General features: G+C 37.7%; 1 protein-coding gene across 1 annotated transcript in view; it reads left to right on the forward strand.

The window, feature by feature from the left end:
* The first annotated feature begins 1,020 nt into the window (after positions 1–1,020).
* The window catches only part of LOC150085153 (macrophage migration inhibitory factor-like), a 34,596-nt gene continuing 20,681 nt past the window's right edge, over positions 1,021–14,935 (forward strand). The window contains exons 1-2 of the mRNA XM_090373053.1: positions 1,021–1,243; positions 12,909–13,081. Of these exons, the coding sequence (XP_090229179.1) occupies positions 1,136–1,243; positions 12,909–13,081 (281 nt within the window). The 5' untranslated portion in view covers positions 1,021–1,135. The remainder of the gene's footprint in view (positions 1,244–12,908; positions 13,082–14,935) is intronic.

The raw sequence follows: 14,935 nt of genomic DNA on the forward strand, positions 1-14,935 counted from the left end.
ACCTGTAGGGGATGTCTCTGGGGCTTGAAACAAACTATGTCTGCTTCCAAGTTGGAAAAATGGCGTTTAGGGTCTGATTTTATTTATTTCGTATGATGTGATCAATACACGAAGGAACCAGTTTTTTCTTGCTTCCTTCGTGTATCGTGGCCGGGATATCCAACCAACCGGTTGGTTCGGCACCATCGTGATATCCACCCGAGGCGGGAATCGAACCCGCGACCTTTGGGTTGCCAGGCAGGCACTTTACCTACCCGGCTAGCCCGGTCGGCAGGGTCTGATAAGTTTCTGAAGAGGTGGGAAGAGCCACCTTTTCTGAGCAGTTTGGTTGGAGATGAAGTTCATCTAAAGTACTGGTTTTAGTTATTTAAAAAAAAGGCACCTAGTTTTTTTTTCGTTTATTGCAAATTTCAGTTTTCTTGATAAAAATCTAGATTTCATAGGCTCTCATAATCTTATCAAAACAGTTCTGTTCAAAGTCTGAATTAAGATTTTCCATGATATAGGTTTGAATTTTTTTATAATTCATTTGTTTGGTTTAATTCATCTGGTCCAAGGATTTTTTTTCAAATTAAATTCACAAATAGCTTCGAAACGATCGTCTGGGTGGTGGCATCCTCTGAAAATAAATAAATAAATAAATAAATTCCTCATAAAAATATATAACTGTATTCGAACTCAAGTCTTTTCTACTCAGTGTGTTGGGGGGGGGGACGCCAATCCTTCGAACGGCGCTACCCACAAGGTCATATGCACTGTATTAAGTGCTATGGGTCCTAGTGCATACCGAAAGGTATTAGAACCCATAGCACCAAAAATAGTAAAAAAATTTTAATGTAGAGTGCGAATGCAATAATGCTTGCTCAAACTGTCCTAGCTAATTGTTCACACAAATTTTCCATGCTTAAATGGTACATCTGGATGCGTTGGTAAAGAAAGAAAATAGTAATTTAATTTTTTTTTTTTTTTTTTTGCAGTGATCATCTTTTACACTAGGTGGCGATAAGATTGTGGTTTTTTTGGTGAATTATATTAGCTAATACCGTAGGTTTGGATACGGATTTTGATAAGTTCATTTTTACGTCATATTTGTGTGTATTAAATTTTTGTTTATATTTTTTTATAAACGTAAATCATGCCCACTTTTATAATTAATACTAATGTACTTAAAGAAAAAGTTCCAGATGACTTTTTGAAGAAGACTACTGAGGTAATCGCAAAGTCATTAGGAAAGCCGGCTTCTGTAAGTTAACTATTATTTCTTTGGATACAGAACTAAGAACTTTTGGTTATACTCCAGAACGTCGGTACACAACGTACTTCGGTGAGGAAGGAGAAAAAGAACGTCGGTACACAACGTACTTCGGTGAGGAAGGAGAAAAAGGCTAATTCAGGACAGATTCAAGCAAAGGAAGCGTTGTTTTTTTAATAGATTTTCGTTTGGCCCTAGTGAAAAAGTTTTAAGTTAGTTTACACCACTAATTGAGTATGGGCTTGGCACACCCAACCCTGTTGGTCAACAGAGTCCTGAGCTGGATATCACCATTCTTTTCTTTCTTTTTGATTCCCTTCTACTTTTTACTGTTGTTTTCTTTCTCTCTCTCTCTCTCTCTCTCTCTCTCTCTCAGGGTAATTCAGATTTTTTTTTTGGCTGGTGCAGCATAAGCCTCAGTCTTCATTGCACACCATATAGCTAATAATAATAATAAACTCGGGACGGATTCTCCCAGCAAAAGAAGCCACGCCCCGCAGAGTGATATCTATGTTCTGGAGTGTAACGAACTTTTTTAAAATAAAGTATTTGAGTAGCAGTAGCGCACTAGGGATTTTTCATTGCTAGATGCTTTGGGGAGGCTCAGATCACAGCCACTGCTCTGATCTCAACGTCTCCAAAGATGGAAAAAAAACAGCAAAAAAAAAATCCGAGTTTAATATTGACAAATGCAAAGTACAACATATGGGTAGCAGCAGGGGTGTAACTATAATGAAAATTAAATGAAGTAATACGCTGAGTGCAGTAGCGGATTAAGGTCGGTTGAGGCCCCGGGCGCAGAAGAAAATATTGGGCCCCTTAAAAAAAAAGAGGGGGGGGGGAAATAAAAATACATGTTAACCATTTTTTTAAATAAATAAAAAATATTATGTACTATTAATGTTTTATTTCCAATAAAATTTGAATATAATATATGTAAAATATAATTAATAATAGCATAATAATAATCACAAAGTTTTGAACTAATAGTTGAACATATTAGTTCAACTAATGGGGTTTTGCGTGGACCCTTCAGAAGTCGGGGCCCAGGGCACGCACCCGGTGCGGTGGCTCGCCGTTAAATCCGCCTCTGACTGAGTGATCACTGAATTATGACCACCTACCTAATACAGTCCATTCCAGTTATTTGGGACACATCGGGACTAGTGCATTTTGGCCCGATTAAGCGGCTGCCCCAATTATCTGAAGTTTCACGTAAATAGTTCAAAATATATTACAATCATCATAGTAAAGTACCGTTCACTATATGATGTGTAGTAAGCGCCAGTCATTGTGATCACATTTGTGAATTGAATTTTAATTCTATTAAACAACGATTCTAATTAGAGAAAATAGGAGGAATATTATCCCCAGGCTATAAAAGCAAAGATATATTAAGCACAAATTTACCCTTTATTACCTTACCAATTAAAAAATTAAATGATACGTGAAAATCGGAAGAATACATGTGATAATCAGAATAATTAATATGTACTTTAATATGTACATACTAGCTAGTTGACATTTTTGTGGTTGGGGGTTAAAATTTAAAACAGTAAAAAGATAAGCAATCAATAACAAAGAACACAGCACACAAATTGCAAGTAACATGATACGCGCAAGTGAGAAAAGAGTGACCAGTTACAAAGCTTTAAAAATAGGAATGAGGAGAAGATCTGAAAATTAATATTTTTATATGATTGAAGATTTCATAGAAGTGTAAAAACATTTCACCATAATAACCCACAGAATTCCAGCTGTTGGTATTATCACAAATTCAGTAAAATCGAGTTTATGATAGATTTCACTAACAGAAAAGCCCAATAAACAGGTGACTGCTAATTGTTTTATGGTTGTGGCCTCCAGAATTTCGACCGAACCACGTGGTACCGTCGGAGTCAATCGTAGGGTAATCTCCAGTGCTGCGGCCTCCTGCCCCAATTAAACAGCATGCTGACCCAATTAAGCGAAGTAAACCCTGGCTATTTTCTCGATTGATTTCTGTTTTTTAAGATTTGCCCAAAATAAACGGCTGCCCCCATTAACCTGTGGCCCAAATAACCGGAATCCACTGTACTTCGTAAATCCTCCTTTTGTCCTGAGTACAGCAGCTATCCGACATGGCATTGATTCAACGAGATGTCAGAAGCGTTCGGGAGGTATGGCCAACCAAGCTGTGTGTAATGCGGTCAGCAATGCAGGTATGGAGGTGATTGGTGTATCCAGATGCCTGATATGCCTTTCTATAGTGTCCCACAAGTACTCTATGGGATTGATATCCAGGGAGTTCAGAGGCCAATCGATATGCTGGAAGTCAGAACTATGTTCCTCAAACCATTCCTGCACAACAAGTGCCCGATGGCTTGGCACATTGTCATCTTGGAAGACACCGTCGCCATTTGGGAAAAAGTGTAACATAGTGGGGTGTACACAGTCAGCAAACAGTTGATAGCGGAAACCACTGATATGTTATCTCACATGCAGCAGGGGTCCAAGTTCCTGCCAGTGAAACATGCTTCACACCATACAACCGCCTCCACGGGCCTGCACATTTGATACTATGCATGATGGATCAAGAGCTTCATGATCCATCATGCATAATTAAACGTAAAATTGTTGACGCCAAATCCGTACACTACCATCCATGGTGTGGAGTAAATAATGTGACTCATCCAACCAGCACACCTTCAATTCTTCTAATGTCCAACTTGCTTGCTCTTTGCACCAGGTAAGTCTTTTATGCTGATGAACCTTGGTTAGGAGAGGATGCCATAGGAGTTGTCTGCTGGTATAGCCCATACGGGCAAGCGTGCGATGCATTGTCATGCCAGATATTGTTCCGGGTTGGCCCATGTTGTATTGGGTAGTCAACTCTTCAATAGTGCTCTGCCTGTACGAGTCATTGGAACCGGTGCTCACCTCTAACATCAACCTTTCGTTGACCTTTGCAGATTTGCCATCGGGTCATTGTTTGACCATTTTGACGCAGTCCTGGTACACTTCAACTACGGCGGCTCTTGAACACCCCATCAGTTCAGCCGTTTGGGAAATCGAGACACCAGCTCATCGTGCACCCACAATCTGTCCTTTATCAAAGTCCAATAAATCCTTCCTTTTACCCATCACGCTTGGAATTTTACTACCTACTGAACCACTGACACCTTATCTATGGTACGTAGGTCAACTAACTCTGCACTCTCGTACCTCAGGTGGTCAATGGGTCGCATTCGGTTTTCATAGGGGGTCATCATAATTCAGTGATCACTCAGTGTATATTGACTTACTTAATTTAGAACGGTTTTCGTCTAGAACTGGTATTGGCAAAATGATTAATTAATTTAGAAACGTCCATTCTTTCAGCTTCTTGCGCTGTTATTCTAAGCAGTGCTAGCGCTGATAGACATTGTTGTGCCATGATGTTTCTCGAATAATTCATTTCAATTTCGAGAAACAGTTTCCTTGGTTGATACAGTAACCGGAATTGTCAAAAATAATATCAATAAGGAGCACACTTCCGAAAAACTAGCACTCATATCGTAGTATTTTATTATGACTAGTTAATATTATTTTCAATCCTGACGGCTTCTGACTTTTCATTGCTTTTTGACAATTGTATGATAATTTTATTTAATGCCATTAGCAAACCAGGAAATCTCAATTTTATAGTAATTATAGGTTCCAGCTGACTAGATCAACGAGTTGGATTTAATTTCTTTAATGAAATATCGCATTCACTTGTAATTTGAGATAACAAGTCCCAACAGTTGGTACTGTAACCAAAAAAACACATGTATACTTTGAAAAATGCTGAGCTGAAATAGTTGGATATTTCTGGTAATCCATTTACTGCATCATTAATAACTAGATTTAGATTATGCATTACACAATGTACTTACAATGCATTCAGTTGTAATTCTTTTAGGTGGGATTATACTCCTGAATATGCACCATTCATTGTGTTTGTTTCATCGTATCCTTGCTCCCTACATTTTGAAAGATCCAGATCATTTGGATTTATGGAGTCGCAAATAATTGAACGTTATTCCAACAGCTGATCAATCCGTAACCCTGTGGTGCAACTATGCATTGGCATAGTTACACCACTGGGTAGCAGTAACCCTAGTGAGAAAACCAAGGAACGTTTCTGTGACATCTATACATTTAGGTCTGTCATCATACAGATCTTTTATAATATAGACATAATGGTACACCAAGCTTAGTTGACCCATTTTTGAGATATCTTGCATTGTATCAGCAATGATGGGAAAATATGGTCAACTTTTTTGATATATAAATTTCGGGGACAGAAGTTCCCGCAGACCCAATCACATGGTCCCATCCCAGTAATACTCAAGAATATTATAGGCGCAATAGTAATACTATACTCAATAATAAGGATTCCCAATAAATGGTCCCTTATTCTGAATAAGTGGGCCCCGTTTGACTTTGTGGCCCCCGCAATCACAAATCCTTAAATTTCCCTGAAAGCAGCAGATATGCTAATACCATTTTACCTCTATTCACTGCAGTTTTGCTTGTGCTGTGCAGCTAGTTAACAATAAATATGCTTCGTGTGAAAAAAAGTATTGTTTGTAGACATAGCAAATTTTATAATAAACATAACTGAAAAACTTAAATTTTTATTCAGTTGTTTTTTTTTTTTTGTTTTGGGCAGGAGGCCCCCTTTCAGTTGTGGGTCCCAGTGCACCGCATTGGCATAGTTATGTCACTGGGTAGCAATAACCCAAGAGTAACATACCAACTGTGTGGTACTACACTTAGGGTAGTGGAAAGTGAGATAGACCTGGGTAATTGTGCAGTCAAATATGAAGTTCTCTGAACAATGAAGACAGGCTGCCAAAGACAGCTCATGGGATTTTGTCAATGATATACAGGAATTTTGCTAGCAGGGATAAGGAGGAATTATCATGATCATCCTGTTGTATAAGGTAATGGGTAGGGTTCAAGGATACCCAAGAGGCTATAAAATAATAGAATACACCTCAAGTTTTACAGTCACAAAGGTGGGTCACCTCTGCTCCCCAGTGGCAGTGTGTGCCACAGTATATCACCAATTCTGTAGGACAGTTTTACTTTACTTCACTATATTCCAGACCAGGTGAAGATATAAATTCAACTATTGAATACCTACAAGCAGTCATAGACTTTCTACCTTCTGCAAATATCATAGCACGTACTGTCGTCTACTACCAGTCACCCTTATGGCATAGCCATATGGAAGACAGAGCTGGTATACACATTGGCCAGATATTTTCAGACTATGTAGCTACCTCACCCTTTCAAGTGCTAAACCAACCAACCAAATTTATGTTACTCTTGCGACCAATTAAATAGCTTATAAAATTACAAACTGGCATGTCCAGCCAGTCTGGGCCACATCAGATCATAGAGCCATCACCTTAAAACTATACAGGCAATTACAAACAACCCAACACTCCTTGTTGGATATCAAAAAGTATAACCTTAAAAAGGCAAACTGGCAGATTTTTGCAGAACATACAGCAGCTGAGCTGAAAAAACAGGAAAATGAGTGGTTTAGATCAAGCAACTGTAGCCCAGACAAGCAAGGACTGACTATGGAAAATATTTTAATAAAAACAGGAAACTTATTTCAGAAAAGTTTCTGTTTTGACTGGTGCTGTTTCAGCATTCTCTGGGTCTTAATGCTGGTAAACTGTCCAGTCTAAGTCTCTTGAAACATCGAGGCTTTGCTCTTTTCCCAGTCACCAAAAGCTTCCGTTTATCAGATCGCGACGTATTTGTGCAGCATAACACAGTTACACAATCCATAGCCTCTTTTGAACCCACCAAAATTTTGTGTTTTTAGACTAATGAACAGTCTGGCATGCAATGATAAAGCAAGCCTGTTTCTTTGTTTTGTAAATGTCATCAGCAGAAAATTGCTGAAGCAAATTGGGCAATATCGTTGATTTCCAGTGGTTGGCACTTACAAAATCTGCACTACCCTTCTCACCATGTCCTTTCTTGAACTTAATTTCATGTCAAGCTTTCCACCGCGACAACCAGCAATCCATTGCTTGAAAATCATTGTGCCCCAGCTTTTTAGCAAACCCTTTTGCTTTACTTTTCAGCATTGGGCCACTGATATATGTACATCTCATTCAGTTACAATGGCAAACCTTTTAGTGCCTCTTATACATCGGGGTCCTTTCCTTCTCGTTTCCTTTTCTGTGAAGTTCCTTGCTGACATTCACGTGATGTGATGCCCATGCATGTCATAGTTCATCTTGTTGCCTAATTAAACGTAAAATTGTTGTTTTTGCTACTCTAAGTGTCTCTGCCAGTTGCTGTTGACTGCTATTAGGTCCCATCAGCATCTAAATTCATTTTAGATGCTGATGGGATTTTTCCTCTTCCTCAGACCACAAATATGAGGTGGCACAAATTCAAATTAAGTTATGACTGTTGCAGAATAGATGTGCAGAAGTTTGCCTTTAGCCAACAGGTGGTTGATTGTTAGAACGAAGTTCCATCTGTTGTTGTGGAAATTGATAGTTTAAATAAATTCAAGGAAGAACTAGAAAAACTATTGGAGAGAGTGAATAAGTGAAATGGGAGGTGTCTTTTTGTTTTCTGTCTGATGCTATATAAGCTTGCTTTCTTTCATCATTTGCCATTGCTAATGCTATTGCCGGTCCCTAATTTGCACTCTTAATCATTGCCTGTAGTGGTAGGGAAAAATTTTCTGTACCACTGAAGTTAGCCTAACCAGTCTGTAGTTACTGACTTTGCTTTTGGAACTGCCTTTATGTAGTGGTGATATGTTGACACTTCTCCAGTCCAAAGGAATCACTCCTGAGTCCAAATGTTCCCTCATGATTTAACTTCATTGATTCTGTATACTTCCTGGCAGCCTCATTCAAAATTATTGGGTATATGTCATCAATCACAGGGGCTGTACTTGCCTTTATGTTCAAAAGTTTTTCTAATAAACATTCATCTGTAATTTAAAAATCACTAATTTCATATGACTCTGCTTCACTTGCACAGTCTCTTCACTTGCACTTCTTAGCACGAAGGGTCCTTTGTCAGTAAAGACAGATGCAAATTAGCTGTTGAATTTATCTGCAACATAAGTTGGGTTATCTAAGACTTTCCTACACCAATGCACAAGGGTCCGATCTGATTTTCCTTTTTTCTTCCTTGTATTCCCATAAATGAAAAATTCCATCGCCCCATTCTTTGCTCTCTTGCCCGTTCCATCTGCATGTAAAGACTCTTGTTATATCCTTCATAATCTTCTGTTCTGTATATAACTCCCACTCTCATTATACCTTTGCTTCCAGCGAACTAAAATCACACAGATTCTATGCTGATGGACATAACTTCAGGGTTGGTGAAAGCTCTTTTTGCATTCAAGCTGCTTTTGATAAGAACCATGACACCACCACCACCACCCCCTCCTCTGTTCCCTGTTTTTCCTAAAAACATTATACATAGCAGGCAAAAATCCTAGCACCACCTTTGTTGAAATGAATACCATCTCTACAAAATAGATCCTTCTACCTACAAGTATGGGCCACGCTGATAAAAAAAAAAAAATATCTCCCCACCCTCCCTCAGAGTCTTGCAGATTCCCTCAAGTCTTGAGTTAATCCACAAGGCTTTCAGTATGTAATCCCGCCTATTGTGACTTCGCAGAAATGCAGATATACACATTCTGACCTAACTTATAATATTTTCTCAGCATGGTACTATATTTATCCAACAAATGGTCAGGTTGTGTTTGTTTAATGTCAGTGCTTTCTCATATGCTATAGTCCCCATAACAATAATAATGCCCTCTTTATCCCTCTTAAAATCTTAAAACCTGTTGAGCAGTATGCATTTGCCTATTCTTATCAGGGACTCGAATCTAGGTGCTTCCCATTGAGTTGAGCTAGGTCTGTTCACCAGACAAACCTTAGAATACGTGCCACAGCTACACATAAACTCAAAAGTTTCAGTTAATAGGTCTCTGTTTAAAATATTCACTAGTGACGTACAAAATTCTCTAGAGTTAGTTTTGGTTACAAAAAAAGGGTGTGCTGAGGACTAACCATTGAGGAACTCGCTGTTCTTGAGACAGGATATAATGGTAACAGACCTGGAAGTTCTTTAACTTTGGTAGATTTCCATGCATTATGCGTTTTATTATTAGCATGTGCCCCCTCAGGTTCTTAGTCTGAGCAAGAGGAAGAATCCATCAACATTCAGCTTGCTCAACCCATTCAAGGCCTTATACACCTCAATCAGATCACCTCACAGGTGCCTACTTTCCATGCACTGCAGTTTGCTGAACTTAAGCCTTTCTTGGTAAGAGCATCCCTTTGTTCCCCTCACCAATCTTGTTGCCCTTCTTTGTACTCATTCTAGCAACTCTACATCCTTCCTAAAATGAGCCCTCCAGACCTGTACACAGTACTCTTAGGTGTGGCCTGACAATTGCCTTGTATAATGGGATAATCACCTCCCTGTCCCTTATAGCAAAATTCCTATATATCATTGACAGGACTCCATGACCTGCCTTGGCAGCCCGTCTGCACTGCTCAGCGAACTTCATTTTTGACTGCACAATTACCCCCGGATTTTTTTCACTTTCCACTTCCCTGAGTGTAGTACCTCACAGTTGGTACATTTCTCTTTGGTTATTGCTACCCATATGCAGTACTTTGCATTTGTCAATGTTAAACTTGAGTTGCCACTTCTCAACCCATTTTCCCAACTTATCTAGATCCAGTTGGAGTAGCATACTGTCTTTAGCAACCCTGCCAACCTTTGTATCATCTACAAACTTGGACATTAAACCTGATATACCTTGATCAATATCATTGATAAATATACAAAACAACAAAGGGCCCAACACTGAACCCTGGGGAACTCCACTAATAACATTTGTCCACAAAAAGCAGTGTCCATTGATTACCACTCTCTGTCATCCCCCACTCAACCATCCCTTTATCCATTGTAGAAACTTACCCTTAATGCCATGCCTCTCCAATTTGTACAGCAGTCTTCCATGTGCAACAGTATCAAAAGCTTTCCTGAAATCCAAGTATATGATATCAAAATTATTTTTGACATTCAGTTCCTTTGTGACCACATCATAGTATCCAATCAAATTGGTCAGACAAGACCTCCCTTTAACAAACCTATGCTGTGTCTTATCTATTACTGTAGTCTTGTCTAGATGATCCTGCAATGCTTCTTTAACCAATGATTCCATTATTTTCTCTAGGACACAAGTTAAACTAACACATTTTGAACCCCCCTTTGTTTTGGGCAAGTCATGAAGGATACTACAACTCACCAGGTGTTAGTTTTGAAGAAAAGCATTGAATTTGTCTTGATATTCCATGTTTGTCTAAAAAATCATATTGGCTCAGACTGAGAAAATTATGTGAATCAAGAAACTATATTAATTGCACATTCAGCAATTTTCCACAAGTTTTACCAAGACAGCTAGTGTTAGGTGTTAGGGTAATAGTTACATGAATTTCAGTGATCTCTCCCTGGGTTTGGGAAGGCTAGAACAATTCAGTGCCAACAAGAATTTGGATATGTGTTCTCAAGGTGGATTCTGTCATAAAGCAGCAACAGGGTGTAAAAGGACTTTTCAATAAGTTGGTTTATCATTTGGTAATGAATTCCATGTGGACTTACTACACTTGCATTTGATTTGGATAACGTTTCATGCAATTCTGTTATAGTAAAAGGTTGATTATATGGTATTTTACAAGCTGTATGGAAATTCCTTTTATATTTCTCAATTTGATATTTGACAAACTGGACTATATGACCAGACTATATTTTAGTAATTTAAATTATATATTTGTAAATTTAAAGAATTTAAATTTACAAAGTTCAAAGTCACAAGGAGTAAATACTCTTGATCTGATTATCAGCAGTGATTATTCATGCATTAAGAATCTGCAGATAAAAGAACCACTATGTGGTAGTGATAACAGTGTATTGATTTGGGAATTACTTAAAGATGTAACTGCCATTAAGGGTAAAGGAAGGGCTACTGCTTTCATAGAGATGGTTATCCCAATGTATAAGGCAGTGGTAAGGCTACATCTTGAATACCTCATAGTCTGGAAGCCTCATTTAGAGTTGTGGATTAGTTGGAATGGGTGCAGAGAAGAGCAACATGATTGGCAAGGGAAACAAAAGGATTTTTTTTTACTAGAGACACATCTAGAACTAGAAAAGAACCAGACAAACTATTAGAGGACATGGACAGACAATGTGGAAAGTTTTTGTTTTTTTTTTGTTGATGCAGTATGTTTACTTTTTTGCATTGTTATCATTACTAATACTAATAAGAGGAAATGTAAGAAACAGTGAAGAGTGTGTGTATGTGCACATGCATATTCATATTTTTGACCGACTGTCGTGATCACAGGAATGAAAATTACCGAATCCGGCTAAACCTGCAACTTAAATAGTGATTGTGTCTTCGCGCATGCGCGTAAAGGTCCACGCATCGGAGATCAAATATGGCCGCCGAACATTAACAGAGTTCTCGTGTAATTTAATTTCAACGGTTTCTGCAATTAATAGTCGCATATACGCGACTATTAATTGCAGACTATTAATTTAATTTCAACGGTTTCTGCAATTAATAGTCGCATATACGCGACTATTAATTGCAGAAACCGTTGAAATTAAATTACACGAGAACTCTGTTAATGTTCGGCGGCCATATTTGATCTCCGATGCGTGGACCTTTACGCGCATGCGCGAAGACACATAATCACTATTTAAGTTGCAGGTTTAGCCGGATTCGGTAATTTTCATTCCTGTGATCACGACAGTCGGTCGAAAAGCATTGTCAGCTTCAGGAAGGAAAATCGTTTTGAATATTTTCGTTAGATTCTTTTAATTGCGTTAATTTGAATTTTAATTGTTTTGAATTGATTTTGAATTGTGTTAAATTGATTATTTAATTATTTATATTTTACTTTAATTATTTATATTTTACTTTAATGTACCGGTAAGTTGTCGATTTTTTCGTTTTTTCCGTTTTAATTTCTGGAGGGTATCATACGGAAGTGTTCCACGTACTATATTGAGGTAAACTCCTCTTATTAATTTACTAATATTATTATCAACGTAGAACATATTGAGTATTTCAGCTCTGATTCATACTATCTAATTCATATTTTTGGTAAATACTTCTTTTTTTTTTTTTTTTTTTAAGCTTCCTCCATTTATAGATAGTTGGAGGATGCCACCAGAACATTCTGTGAAGAACAGTGTTTACAAACTAATGTATTTTATTTTTCTTTCCTTGATTTTTTTGTTGTTGTTAATGGTAGTTTTTGCTTCTTGGCAAAATGCTCTCCACCTCCTACACTATCAGTAAGTGATCATATTTTCAGCCCTCTAGAATTGGAAATGTTCTTCAAAAGGTTCCCTTAATCACGTCATTTGATTTTAATTTGACTTTTCTAACAAAAATATTGAACTATAAAGTATCATTCACGAATTCTCGTTTTATTTTCAGAAACAACTTTTCTGAAATTTCATACTAAAAATCAGTTAAACAGTATATTTATCTTTAACTTTATTTTGTGTTTTTTTCTAGATGTGCCCTTATCCAAAGAACATAAATATTTTTTATTTTCAGTATGTCACAGTACAGATCATTCCTGATCAGATGATGGTCTTTGGAGGCAGTTCTGATCCCTGTGCCATTGCCACTTTGGGCAGCATTGGCCAGCTGGGAGTAGAACAAAATAAGAAACATTCAGCTGTTTTATATAAACACATTGAGAAATCACTTGGAATCCCTCCAGACAGGTATTTTTATTGAAATGTTTTTGATTTTTATTGAAACTAAAGAAATGTTTAGTTTGGTTTAGTGCTTCACGTAAATTCTTGTTCCATTCCACTGCATAAAGTCATTTTGTTTCATTGTTTAGGTCAGACAATGTTGGAAATTTTTTTTTAGAGTAAATATATATATATATTTTTTTTTTTTGTTTAGAAATCGCGAAAATGATAAGTAAATGCAAAATAGTTGTGCTTCAGTTAAACAAAAACTTGAAATTATTCAAAAGTTTGAAAACTCAAAACGGTGCACCCATTAAATCTATAATGAACCATTATAATGTTGGTGACCAAACCATACGCAACATCGTAAAAAATAAGGGGAAGCTTTTATCTATCACCATATATTTTTATGTAGGTTGCTGAACATTTTTCAATACAATAAGTCTCCAAACTTATGCAACTTTGGAGGTAAATTTTTTTTTTTTAGGATTGTAAAATTTAAAACAAACAAAAAACTGCATGACTGTCATCAACAAAACTATGGAAGAAGCTCATTAATTTACAAGAGGAAAAGAGTGGGAAAAAGAACTGAACCTTAGGGAACACCAGCATTAATGGAGAAGTTAGAAGACAGAGAGCAACTGCCACCCACAGTAAGCAATCGGAGAGGAAACTGGCTACCCTATTACAGAACAACAGTCAGCACGCCATAAGATGGAAGCTTACTTAAAGACCTTTATGCCAAATACGATCAAAAGCCTTTGAAATGTCAAGGGCAACTGCTTAAGTTTCACCACTTTTCCATTGAATATGTTTCACCACTTTTCCATACTGCCAATCATTCATAACATGGAAAGTTTCTAGGTATATTAACAATTGGTAGTTGATGAATTTCTACATTAGTTTAGAAAGAGTAGAAGTAAGTGCAAAGGGATGATAATGAGATGGGAGGGATTTGTTACCCTTTTTAGGAACTGGCTGGATATAAGTTGATTGGTGGAACAGACTTCCATCCCTTGTTGTGGAAGTTGATAGCCTAAATAAATTTAAGGCTCAGCTGGACAGGTATTTTGAATGAATGGAGGGGTGAAGTGGAAGTGTTTTTTTTTTTTTTTTTAGCTGATGCTGCATGAGCTTGCCTTCTTGCATCATATGCCTCTACTAATGCTAATGCTAAACAAATTCCCAAGCAGAAGGGAAAACATCACTTGAATAAGAAAGTGTAAAAAGGTGATAAGGAACAGGAGTAAGCTCAAGAGCACAGATTTTGAGGACAAGTGAATAAATAACATGGACTGTTCTTGTGTTCTGAACTATTTCTTGCCATGCCGACCGGGCTAGCCGGGTGGGTAAAGTGCCTGCCTAGCAACCCAAAGATCGCGGGTTCGAATCCCGCCTCGGGCTTGGATCAAAGTACTGCAAAAAACCTTGGGAGGTGCATGATGGCCACAGAAGCCGATGTGCCAACAACTTCCAAAAAAAAAAAAAAAAAAAAATTCTTGGCAACTAGACAGTTCAGAATTCTTTGAATATCCTTCTCACTGAAGACCACAAGAGGCATTGAATGGGGTGTAATGGGAATGGTAGGAGATTTACCAAGATTGTCAATACACAGGTTAGAAGAAAAGTAGGATGCTAGCAAGTCAAGTGGAAGTAGAGATGGGCAAAAGTTGCTGCACCCAATGGCTTTGGTAAGAGACCAGAATGCTTGACTACCATTTGGATAAGAATCAAGTTTTCTGGTCCTAGCCTGTCTAAAAGCAAGTTGACTGATTGATAACTGCTTTACAGTTGTTCCTAGTTTGATATAGGCAGAAATGGAATCTGGAGATTTGGATGCAACCCAATTGCAATATTCTTATCTTGTGAACAGCCTTAGGC

This window comes from Mastigoproctus giganteus, chromosome 5 (assembly GCF_048544385.1).
Source record: "Mastigoproctus giganteus isolate SK-2022 chromosome 5, ASM4854438v1, whole genome shotgun sequence".
Classification (NCBI taxonomy): domain Eukaryota; kingdom Metazoa; phylum Arthropoda; class Arachnida; order Uropygi; family Thelyphonidae; genus Mastigoproctus; species Mastigoproctus giganteus.